The 13146-nt window shown below is 41.5% G+C and overlaps 1 protein-coding gene across 4 annotated transcripts in view; it reads right to left on the reverse strand.

Annotated features, from left to right (window-relative positions):
* Positions 1 to 13146, reverse strand: part of PAX3 (paired box 3) — a 79809-nt gene that overhangs the window by 12812 nt on the left and 53851 nt on the right. For 2 of the 4 annotated variants that reach the window (XM_037407060.1, XM_037407058.1), the window contains exons 5-7: positions 12869 to 13074; positions 1575 to 1740; positions 232 to 446 (exon numbers count right to left, since the gene is read on the reverse strand). In XM_037407060.1, the coding sequence (XP_037262957.1) occupies positions 232 to 446; positions 1575 to 1740; positions 12869 to 13074 (587 nt within the window). The remainder of the gene's footprint in view (positions 1 to 231; positions 447 to 1574; positions 1741 to 12868; positions 13075 to 13146) is intronic. The other 2 variants (XM_037407061.1, XM_037407059.1) reach the window with 1 other exon arrangement.

The following is a 13146-nucleotide window of genomic DNA, read 5'->3' on the forward strand; positions in this document are numbered from 1 at the left end:
TACATGATTACATTATAAATCACTTGAAATTAAATATAAGCTATGACTCTTGATTCAGCCAGTAGGAGGAAAAAATAAAAAAAGAAGGAAACCAGCAAACTGAAATCATGTGGCTTGTATAAAGAATACATTATGGTTTAAATTTGGCAATTCATTATACTGTGGCCTGAGGGAATAGACTCTTTGGTTCTGGTATACAGCAAATCCTCTGTCTGAAAACACAGGACTGACCTGAGGTGAAAGGCCATTGCCAATGGCAGGGTTCATGGGATTTGAGGGCCCGGATGGAGGCACAAAGCTGTCTGTATAGCTGGAAAATCCATGCCTGGTGCTGGGTAGGCAATAGGCAGAGCTGCTCTCTGGATTCGAAGGGAGGCTGCTTTGGTGTACAGTGCTTGGAGGGAGAGGCTGAGGTCTATGGACGGTACTGCTTGGATCAGACACGGCTAGAAGCAAAAGAAACATGTTATGTTTTCCTCCGTTTTTTTCTTGCATAACAACTTCATTATGTGAAATTCAACTTGACAGGATTGCATCAGGGCCTGCATCAAAGTACTGGTTAAGTAGAAGGGTAAATCTTTAATGTCATTAAACATTTACCTGGCCAGTAAGACTACACAAAAATTCTTAAACAGACTGTAAAAATCATAACAGAAACATGCAGTTTTCAGACAATCCTTAGTGGGCACATGTTGTTCAGAACTGATACATCAATTTATATGTGTGTGTATATATAATAAAAAATAAAGGAAAAGCTTTATTTGCTTAGCAGACTGGCAACAGGCTTTCCCCTTCTCATCACAGCACAGAAATTCTGCCCTGGTTTGTAGTGAACCTAGCAATGGATGATAGAAGCCCTGGGCTTTGAAAAATTCCCTTAATTAGAACATCCACCAACAGTTAGGATTCATCTCAAGGAGGTAGAAAGAAGAGTACAGTAACTTATTTTATAAAAATGTCACCTGTAAAGTTTTTCTTTAACAATAAATTCTAGTATAGCCTAGATTTGAGGCTCTGTTCCCTCCCTGCACTCCCAATCCATCAAAGTTCACAGAATTTCTGATAACATTAAGACAAATTGTTACGATACTGAGACTTGCTACTATCTGATGTGGAACAAGACAGTCCGAATAGCTAGATTTTCCACCATCAGATTATTCAGAGTACTTACAGAAGTTTCCAGTGCACCATCATTGAAAGCAACAAAGACGACAGAACGCAACTGCTGCCTCCCTCCCCGCCAGCCAAGCACTCTCAGCAAAGGGGGCCAATGCAACAGAAGGGTAGGGAAGCATGTACGTTGCTTTACGAACACTGCACCTCTGCCGTGCAGGACGCTATTATTTCCCTAGCTAGCAGCTTTCACCCGTAACCAGCGCTTCCTTGCAGCAAAACAAACTCAAATTCTTACATGTTTAAAATAAGCAGGCTTGCAAGGTCCTCGCTGACTCAGACCCTAAATTAGCCAACACCCCTTTTTCTACATTAGAAAAGAAAATATTTCTGCAATGGATCAGCACAGGAAACCCCTCCCAATAACACTATTTTAACCAAGTACCTGTTGGCTACTGTACCTTGCGGTATGGAGGTGGGCTGGTAGGAGGGCTCAGAGAGCTGGTACGTTGGCAAAGTTGGCATGGCACTGGGTGGAAATCCTCCCGGGATCAGATGGTTGAAAGCCATCAGTTGATTCGCTCCTGCCTGTTTCCTCCATCTAGCACGACGGTTACTAAACCAGACCTACAAATGTTTTAATTACGGACATTTGATTTTTGTACATTTAATATGGGTGCATCAGAAATAACAGCATTTCTTTTCAAATGCATTTGGTGTCTGAGACAAGAGATACAGAAGATGCGCACTGGGCTCAGAGCTGCCAGCAAGAAAGGTGCCTTTGGCACACACTTCCACAGTTCAACGGACAAGACATAGGAATCCTGAACCCCAGCTTCCTCTCAAATACAGCTTCTCCTGAGAAACAAGCTGAATAACACTTTCAAGCTTTAGTGCTTTTAATAGCTATTAATCACTACCCTTATGGTGCCAGATTTAATGAGAAAGGGAAAACAGCTCTCCATTTCGTCTAAGTGTGAGCCAAAACTATTTCGTCTGAATTGTATTGTCTTTATATTTAATTTGCTGACAAAGTTAGCAGCACCACTTAATGCACTGTTGGAAGGTGCTTGTACTTACATATTGGGATACTATATTGCCCTAATGATCAACAGATCTTTAAGCTTTTGATTTGAAAAACACAAGCCCCATGTACAAAACACAAATCCCTCGCAGCAAGTTTTCATGTATTCACATATGTACAAAACATCTCTTAATAAACTTGACATTAACAGTAGATCAGTATTTCAGTACTAGATTAGCATTTCAGAACCACTTTGAAATCTGTTCCCAGGACAGAGTACCAAACAGATGGGGTTTGAATTAGTGGGACATTTTAGCTATAAATCTGCTGTCTTTCACATGATTCTAACTTCATGTTTTAAGTTTTCCAAGTCTTGGATGGCTCTTATTGCCTTCATGAAAGGAAAAGACAAGACTTCACAAATGCAGACATAGTAAGAGTTGCAAAACACAGGTTAATATTGATATTACAGTGATTCCACATGCCACAAATCGGAAGGGCAACCAGCCACAGCAGGGATGCTTGGACCAGCGTGCACATGCACTGCCCTGCTGCAGATTTAGAGCAACTTCTAGATTACAGCACTTGGGTCCATGAGGTAGACGACCACAGAAAAGAAAAGTTGTTTTGCAATAAGGGAGGGTACATATTTGTAAACAAGCAGGCAGTTACTCCTAATTGTACACCCCGAAGCAGCTGCAATGACCAACCATGGATACTATCAATTATATAAAACATTAACTGAGCTTTAGCATCTTACAAAGTACATCTGCATAGCCTGTAAGGCAGTCTGGCCTGAAGGCCACTGAGGCACCTCGGCTGATGAGCCACACGTAGATGCATTTGTAAAAGTAAGTTGGGTCTCCGATCTGTCACCTTTCTTGCAAGCAGCCCACACTGGCTCATGAATCAGCCATTACAGACTGGATTTCTAGGTGTAATATCATTTACAAACTGTGAGTGGTCCTTACATAATACTCTAACAACATTTTGGACTATGCTGTGGGCTTGTCCTCTGCTCACTCTTTCAGAGTAGGAGTGGTGGGACTCACTGGGCCATCTGGTTTCTGATGCGTGCCATCTGTCACCATGTAGTTTGATCTGGCTTCATCCCCTTTTCAGAATGAGAGGCTCATTTCACACAGCTGCCTCCTTTGCTGCCTCCTCTGTTGGGCACACCTACTCCTCAATTACACACTCCCACTCCGGTTTAAGATTTAGGACAGAAGGATAGATGGAGTCTCTGTTCTACCTCAGGAATCCCTCTCAGGTTTTTCACTGTACATACTAACCCTCCCGCTGCCTCCATGTGAACCATTTCTGAAAGCAGCTGGCAGGGACAAGACACTGGGGTGGAGAAGCAAGACACACAATGAGCAATAGTTGAGGATGGATCTAGATTCAGCAATACTTTTTTACTTGCTCATCCTATAGACATCTATATCCTTTTTTATGTCTCTGCTTACCCTTTGCTTCCCTCACTGACATTTAAGTATAAATTTCTTATTTACCCTTCACAGATTCTTTCTACCTGCTTGTGTCTCCCAAAGCCTACCATTCTTAAACTCCTGTGGCAGTATCTTTTGAACATGACCAAAGAGAAGAAAAAAGGGGCAAGACATGTTGAAGAGGGATGAAAAGGCTTTGCTAAAGAGCCAAAGAGCACTTAGGAAGGATAATGGAGGTCAGAGGGAGCAGGGAACAGCAAATGCATGCTGTAATTAGCGTACCCAGGTCATTAACTATGGTTTTCTCCGTGACACTCTCACTTCTTCAGGTCAAGAGGGTTAACTGATGATCTTCCAGTGTTTTGGGAACACTAACTGAACTACATAAGTGGACTTCACTGAGGAAAATGAGGTAACAAGATTTTGTTTTCTCTACAGATTAGCATTTGCCTTCAAGCCCTAGTTCCTTATTAAAGTGAGTCAGAACCCAAACCTGAATTCAGTAGCAAGTGATTTGCAGCAAGTGATTTGCATTAATGCCAAGTTTTATGCTTTTCTTTACAGATAGATTCTGGCTACTTTTATAGATTTGCATTTTTCTAGAACTGCAGATACATCTTAACCCTGAAAGAAACACACTCAATGGTATCAAAGTCTACAGCACCCCCACAATGAACATGCTTGCGCAGAGCTCTGTTGTTACCTGGAGCCCCATTAAATTAAGTGGGACCCTGCAGGGGTACAGGAGCCTGCCTGGACTGTGCAGAAACAAGGCTGTGTATTACGACCTCAGTGCCACATGACTGGGACATACTAAATGGATGCTACTTGACTGGCACCCATGTCACATGCTGCTGGCACAGCCTTGGCTCCAGGCTCATTGGCTCCAGCCGCTGCCACTGCACTGCCTTGCTGCCCCCGTCAGCTGCAGCACACACCTGCTGCTGCCTGCCCTGGCTTCTTACCTTCCCCAGGCAGCAGGAAGGCAGATGGCACCTGAGTAGCACCACAGTCAGTCCAAAATTAACTCACCAAAACACCTTGAACCAATCCAAAACCACAAAGCAAGTCTTATTACCACTTATACCACACACATCACAGAACAGTAGGGGCACATTAAAACAAAAATAAACAAACAAAAACCCCAAAGAAACCAACCAACCAAACAAACAAAAAAAAAAAACAACACAAAAGCAAAAAAACCCAACCCAACCACACACCTTTACATGAAGCACCAGAGGTCCGATCCACACATGTACTCATTTCCCTTTGATTTTAATGGGCTTTGGATGAGCCTTGGTAAAAATACTAAAAATATTTTATCTTCAAAATGACCATAAGTATGGCCCCAACTCCTTCCATCACACATTTTTACAAGTGAACACACTGAATCTCTGAATCTGTAATTCCAGATGTTTTAACACAACAGTTTTTATTATTGTTACTATTTACTGTCATGGCCTCACCCTTTCCATATGGCTCAAGATTTAGTTTGCAAGTGTGTTTAACTCCCATTTTATACCAGATAACTTGCAGGTTTCAGATGTTGTGTGTGACAGAAAACAAAGAAGAAATGATGTAACAGTGAGACAGCAGGGAAAAAAAAACAAAACCCACAAACAAAATTAAATGCAAGAGTTAAAAAGTTGAAAATTGATTTTGGAAAGTCAAGAAAAAATTACTCAAAACTAAATAACTCAAATATTTTATATACATTTTATGTAATGTTTATTAAAAGTAGTTTATTGAAATTAGATCCCAAACTTTATTCAGTAGCAGTTATATGCTTTCTATGTTAACTGAAACAATTTATTATTACTTTTTAACCATAGTATTCCACTTAGATAATCTTCGGCTGCCTTGACTTATTCTCAAGAATTCAGGAATTATTATTTTTTTTTAAATCAACACATATCATGAAGAAACCATGTGCACTACTACCACTACTTAATCTTGACAAATGTTGCCAATATCAAGCCAAGATCTTAAAATATAAATCTAGTCACCACAAGCCAAGTGTCTGCTTAGAAACACATTGTAAAGACCTGGGGAAATACTTCCATCTGTTTATACACTTCCAATATGATTTAAACACAATGTCCCCTTATGTTCAGCAAATCTCAACTTCCACCAGTACGACAAAGTCCTCATCTTATGAACAGCCTTTTCAAATCTAGCAGGTCCCCACAGGATGCTTCTCTTCTCCCACACCCTCCCTTCTGATAGGGAAGCGATCATCACCTGGATGCAGAGGTGCTCACAGCATAACGCAGCCCCTGGTGAAGATCACAACCATCATCCTGTGAGAAAATGCCACCCAGCAGTGGTGGTAACAGAGACCCAACTCTAAACGATCTACGTCTTTTTAATCTGACAGACTAATCTTGTGTGTTGCCTTCACCAGCAATAACGTGGATCCCGGTGGAAGGCAGGCCATTCCTAGACTACTTCAAACCACCACTACCACACTGAATTCCCCCATGGAAGCAAAAGCAGTGGATAAGCAAGCTACTGCATTCTGGAGACTCAAAATATTATGTTCTTACACAAACAGTACTGTGTCCAGAGGAATATGATCTGCTTGTTTTGGTGTAACATGCAGGAGCTCTGAATTAGATCAGCATTGCGCTTGGTGCTGTGCAAATGCAGACACGGACAGAGGAAACGTGGCTTGTCCAAGGGACCTCAGCATCCCAAAGAGATGTCTGCACCAGAAGCCAAGACACATTCATTTTAGTGAGGCTCTGGCTTGCCAGTTTCTATGTCACTTTCAAAGATGGAATGCAAATGGCCCAGATGATTAGGAAACCCAGTTGAACCCCAGTGTCTGAATAAAATTTACATCTCAACAACAGAACTGAAGAGGATTAAATTTACAGCAAAAGGAAAAGAAAAACAGTCCTTTAAGGAAAGTAATTATTGGAAGCTCTAGTTTTTCAAGCATCTGGAACTGGACTGACCAAAAAAGAATTAACTCCACAACAGAATGTAAAAAAAGCATTTTGCACTGATGTAAAAGGGAGGAGGTGAACTAACAGGTTTCTCTCATCTGTGTTTTCTAATATTTAGATCTTGCCTTTTATTATCATTTTTCCTTTAAGTAGTTTGCAAGTGATCATGCCAACATCTTATTTTGTTGATCGCAACAGGATATTCTTTAAAAGATGTATTTATTCACTTGGGAACACACTAGTGTAATTAGCTTTGACATTTCTACAGTCTGATCGTAAACAGAGAGTGCTCTATGTGCTTTTAAGGCAAAAAGATCTCTGATCCAACAGGGCAAAACATTAGAGATGTGAATTTTGCACAAAACCCATGGATATTTTGTTAAACACAGTCCTGACCATTGGAAGCATGAGTGCCAAAAACACACAAAGTCGAAAGACTGATGTATTGTTAACGGCACTTCTAAATTTAGACAGAGGAAGTTTTTTGGGTTTTTTTCCCCCTTTTGCCTTGTATTTTTCATGGCAACCGCTTCCCCCACCTCACCTGTTCCCCACCTCTCCCTTCCCCCAGCATTCACATGTTCAAAATAAAGCCTGACCATCCTGCAAGCAGGAGTCCACAGTGGTTATGCCATCAGGGAATGAATTTGGGGTGTGCCAGAAGCAGTGGGGCTGCCTTGCAAAGAGGGGAGGCTGAAGAAGGAAACTGCTAATGAAGCTGGGCTGCACCAGCCGGGACAGAGCTGACTCCATTACCTTTGCAAAACACGGCAGCCTGACTTCTAAAAACACCCATGGTGTCTGCTCCTGCAGTCTACTGATGCTGGACCTGCATTTACTTCAGCAGCCATTGAAGCTGTGCAGGCACTTCACCCTCTCGCCAGGCCAGCAGATGACACCAGCCCTTGTGCCCACCTGACCTGACTGGAAGTTCAGTCAAAGAACACAAGACAGCAGGGGGAAAAAAGGAAACAATAGGTTATTCTTCCCTTTCCTGTTTTTTGCAGTAGGGTGACTTTCCATCCTGGCTCACCACAGTATCAGATGAGCTCCAGGGATCACACTGCTAGGGACCAGCCACAGGAAGAAGAAAGAGTAGGAGCAGAATTGCTTTTTAGCAATAACTAGTTGGTAAATCAGCTTCACTGTGACATCTGCACACCCCCAGTCTCACAGGAATAAGGCCTACTGCGTATGCAGAGGCACACCACGGGTAGGGCTGTTCCCTCACAGTGTCCCACAGCAGTGCTGCTAGCCTACTGAGAATGACCTGCTGTGACCACCAGCAGGAACACCGCAGGGGGCTGCAGGTTCTCCACCTGGGGTCTGCCAAGAGCTGCTCTGTATGGTGAGGAGAAGTCATGCTGGTTGGGATACAAAGAGTTATCAATGTGATGGAAATCAGAGTTCCTTTAAAACAAACAGGAAAAAAGAAACATCCAACACTCCCCCCCTGAAAAAAAAAAAAAAAAAAAAAAAAAAACACAAAACCCAAAAATCCCTACATGACAAAATAAAAAAAGATGACAAGACAGAAACCCACTAGGCTGTGCCAAAGGGAATAAGGACTTCCAACAACCTCCCAGGGCGATCCAACATACTCAACTCTCATAGTTTTCTTTGAAAAGACTGATGCAGTCCTAGACAAATACCTCCAAAATACTGCAGCTAATTTACCCGTAATAATTTCTCCTTTACCCCAGGGGAAAAAAAAATATCTGCACTTACAGTGTTATCTACTACAAGAATGCACATAGTATTTTCTTTCTTTATCCTATATACGGTGCAAAAACAGCAGCCTAAGAAAAGGCACTAGAAATTCTCCATAAACCACACTGGGAATAACTGTAAAGATCTGCTGAAAGGTTTTAAATGTCTTTGAATCTGTCCTGCGTTCCTTTACCCCATCTCCCCATAGGACTATGCAGTTCAGCACACGGGCTCAAACCATTCCAGAGAAGCTGAGGGAAAATTAAGACTCTTTTTGGCACAGGTCCTCCCTCTCCCATGATTTCCCCGTGAATGCTTTTCACTATTTGCTACTCAGAAAAGACTATGAAAGCTGAAAGATTGAACTTTGGAGCTTTCAGCTTTACTGCTAGCTTAGGAGTCATAATTTCTTCTCTCACCTTTCCAAGCACTATCTTCTCCAAACTATCTCTTCCCCTTCCCAGTGAAAAAAAAAAATAAAACCAAACCAACAACACAAAAAAACAATACGCTAGCACAGCACTTAAAATATTTTTATCATTTTTCTTCCAGCTACTCTAGACATCTGAGCTCTTGGGACTTCTTTTATTTGCTGAGGCTGTAATAAGCTTTTTACAAAAGCTTACAAGCTGATTACATGTTTGACATGGGAACATTCAACCCCATCCTAGTAGCCTGGAGAGATCTGCCTGAATTTTCAGACATGCTCTTCTGTTAAACAATATTTTTTTCTCTTTAGAAGTTTTCAAGCAAACCAATTTAAACCTGGGAATTGGCCAAGAAGAACCTTTTCAGTACAGGACAAACTCATGTTTCAGAATTCTTCCTGACTTCCCCTGCTTTTTCACCATTATTCATGGACTAAAAGAGTCCAAACACATTTCTCCCATTGCCTTTCAGGGTTGAACAGGAAGGCCGCATGCCAGCTGCTTCTCACAGCAGGACCTCCTGCCCCACACGATCCCAGAGAGCTTGGGGGCACATCTTCAATATAGTCCAACATGCAAGTCCCACGCATCACATTTCTGATAATTTGGGAAGCCTCCCTTCAGCACACAGTCCAAGAAGGTTTGTCTGACTGGCCAGCCCCCATGGGGCAAGGCAGACTCCTGGCCCTCCACCTGCCAGGGGACAAACCTGAACCTTGTTTAAAAATCCTTCCCCAAAAGATTGAAGTAAACACCTCCCACTGTCAATCAGGCTCCAAGCTGCTGCCAAAGTTCACACAGTTCATCCAGGTCTAAAAATAAGCCTGATGTGGGAATCAAAATATGCCAGAAAAGATGCTACCCAATTCATCCCTTATGATCTATTTGTTACAGAAACCATAACCACACTGCTGTGAAGCTCAGAGAGAGCCTTTGATCTTTATCTACACTGGGGAAAATTTCACTTTTAGAATTCGCCTTTAGATTGAATCAGTAAAAATAGGCCACAGACCTTTAGGGCCTGCTCTGCAACTTAATGATGGTTTTAATGAGGTTTTAAACTGGACAGGTAAAGCACTGCATGGTTGTGATTTTTACTTACAATATGTGAATCTTTAACCTCAGATACAACAAAGTATTTTATTTTATTTTATTTTTTAATAAAGGGTCATGCTTTGGGACTCAATGTTTCTGAATTGTATCTGATGGATGCACAAGACCCAAGAACTTTCCCCTTTCCTACTGTATCTAATGTGCAGAGAAGAGCTGGTTGCCTTTGGAAGAAGCAGCAGAAGAGGTTGTCCTGGCTCCACACCACATCTGGGCTCTAACACAGGGGAGAAAGGTTCAAAAGTCCATGAGTGGAAAGATGCTGCAAGAGGAATCACAGGGAGCATTTTAAATCCTTATTACACCCAGTGCTGAAGTATTTGCGATGATTATTGTTATGCATCTTGTGACTCTTGCAATGTGGAGTTTGTTGCAACACTTCTTTCCCCAAAAGCCTTTCCCTGTCCCCATGATTAAGTACACAAGTAACATTCACATGGTAAGTCTGTTTTCAGTTGCTTGTAGCTTTCAAAAATTTCCCATTAGGGGCTAAGTTTGATCTCAGCCCAGAGGCTACTTTTTCCCCACCTCCAACCAACCAGCTTAGAAACATGCATTTGGTTACCCTTCAACAGTGGGAAAGGGAGAAAATAGATGGTTTAGTGGTTTAAGACTCTTCCTTTCACGGGTGTTCAGAGAGTGCCTCAGGGAATAGAACGAAAGAGGAAGCACGAGGGCAGCAGGGTAGAAGAAACAAAACATGAGATGTGAGTGCAACATGGAGGGACTGAGTGAGGGAATAGCAAGGCTGGTCCAGTTGTAATCAATTAAATAACTTCCTAGATAATGTAAAACTCTATGAAATTGGACATTGCAGCCTGAGTCTGGCTGAGCCCAGAAAATTCTTTTTTTTCTCTGGCATTGCAAAGAGCCAGCTCTTTTAGATGATGCTTGATTGGGAAGCAGTCAAAGAGATCTTTGTGTATATAGCCATATAAAACTTGGTATCTCTGATCTCTGTCATACTGTTACCAAAAAAGAAGTGTGACTAAGACAGCTTGAATGCTACATCAGTATGGCTATCCGGCTCTCCCAGCCTCAAGTCTCTTAGGGTTCTTTTCTTTTCACAGGTCGTCTTTTATTTCATGCCCATCATAGGTGGCTATTTTAAGGGGCTATAGAGAGGTGCTGAATGCTGATAAGGCAAATCCTGTATCCCTTAATCCACTGCTAAATCACTCTGCCAGCCTTCAAGGGTACCAGACAGATGGAGTGCACTAGGAAACTGCCCACAGGCTGGTTACTTCAACCCCAGCTCATCTTTAATCCAGAAAGGTTTTGTTCTGGTATTCTAATCATTGATTGACTGGGAACTTTCTTCCATGCTGGGTTAGGTAAAATATCCATGTCAGAGGTACTGGGGAATTCGTGAGGCTGTAGATCATAGGAGTGGCGTGAGACAGGATGTGTCTCAAGGGAACCAAGGAAGCCATAAGGAATGTAAAAAGTCACAGGGTTAAAGCCACATTAAGACAGCTGTTATGTTAATGAGAGTTCTGCTTTTCTTCTAGCTGTGGGTCATTGATTTAGAAAAACATGAACAAGGTCTTTTTCATTTTATCGTATTTTTCCACTGAAGCTAACATAGCCCAAAACATCATACCCTAGATCCCATTTGTCTTGCAAACAGAACTTGTGTAGAAAGTTATCTTTATAATGTTTGTGCGTGGATGATTCCCAAGGCTTGATTTAGTCTTACCTGGCCCAAGTCTATATACAAAGCTTTTGCAAGAATTTCACTTAGTAAACATGTTAAGAAAAAGAGAGTCATGCATCACTGAGCTTGTCTTCCAGACAAATTCATTCATACATCTGATTTTCTCTCACAGTCATAACAAACACTTAAAAGAAATGTGAAGTCTTCTGCAAAAAAAAAAATAGCAAGAAAAACTGAAAAAGTCTGGACCTTGTAAGATAGATACTCAGTAATACATCTATGCTGCAATATGCATGCTTGTCTTACAAAGGCAGAGGGATATTTATATTGCTTATTTCAGTTTGCAGAGTCTGAATGCTTCAGGCTGAGCTTCAAAGGTCAAATTATTAGAACAGAGTTTCACGAAAGCAACCCAATTCACCTGTATCCTTGGTTAGATCACAAGTTACCACTCATTTCTCTTTCCTGGTTACATCAAAGGCTGCAACATTTTGCTTGTCACCCAACCACACATTTCCTTATGAACACTTACAACTCAGACTGATCCAAACAGGGCAGGCTTTTCCGAATGACTCTTAGATGTCAAGTAGTGAAAGAGCATCAGAGGATTCTGCCTGTGGTATTAAGCATTTCACAGGATGTGCTTCTTTGCCGTGAAACAAAGCCCTGCTCTGAACCTGAACTCTGAGGTGCAGTCTGTTCCAGAATTATATGGCTGCTATTTGCCCAGTTTGGGACATCTGAAAATCCAGGTTCATGCTTTTACTAAATTTAAAGCAACTCCACAGTTTACTCCTCCAGCATGTTAGCTTGTTTTAGACAATCCAGATCTACATGAAGTTGTGAAGACCTAACAGTTATTTGAAGGTTTATTTTCTTTTGAATTAAACCAACAATGGGGATAAGCGATATTAAAAGGTGTAAATCAATTCAACTTCAAAAGCTAACCTAAAAGTAAACTGTAGATACTGCACCAGTAACCTTGCTCCCTTGCATGGCTCTATAGACACATCGTCCTTTTAAAAATGTTTTTGCTTCCTCTGTTAATGCCTGAAAGACCCAAACAACAACAGATGAAATCAGTTAAGTAACTATAAACTGGCACAACAGCTGACCTGATTACATGCAGAGTGCTGTCAAATGCATAAAACAAACTGGGATAATAGCCCTTCTTCTCCAAAGGCTCAGTATTATATTCATGGTAGGTATGGAACATTTCCTGGGAAAACACATTTTTTTTCAAAGTAGTTGTCTTGAACAGTTGGAAAATCAATGTCCACATACAGATGCAAAAACAACTAAGGTTGTAAACAATATAGCTTCACATTTTCCTTCTACCCCAGAGTAGGATCACATAAGAATATAGAAGGACTGACGTGCTAACAGAAAAGGCAATTCCCTGTGTTAGGCAGCTTTTAAATACATACCTGGACACGAGCCTCTGTGAGTTTGGCTCTTTGTGCAAGTTCTTCCCTAGTATAAATATCAGGGTAGTGTGTCCTCTCAAAAGCTCTTTCCAGCTCTTCCAGTTGTTCTGCCGTGAAGGTTGTCCTACTGCGACGCTGCTTTCTTTTTAAAGGTAAATCTGGTTCAGAATCAATGTCAGAGCCTTCGTCAGACTGGGGTGCTGATGCTCAAAAAAAAGAAAAAAGAAAAAAGAAAAGACAGGTAAAAATTAGCTTTCCTTGAGCGCAAAAAAAGCAAA

This window comes from Falco rusticolus, chromosome 13 (genome assembly GCF_015220075.1).
Source record: "Falco rusticolus isolate bFalRus1 chromosome 13, bFalRus1.pri, whole genome shotgun sequence".
In the NCBI taxonomy this organism is placed as follows: Eukaryota; Metazoa; Chordata; class Aves; order Falconiformes; family Falconidae; genus Falco; species Falco rusticolus.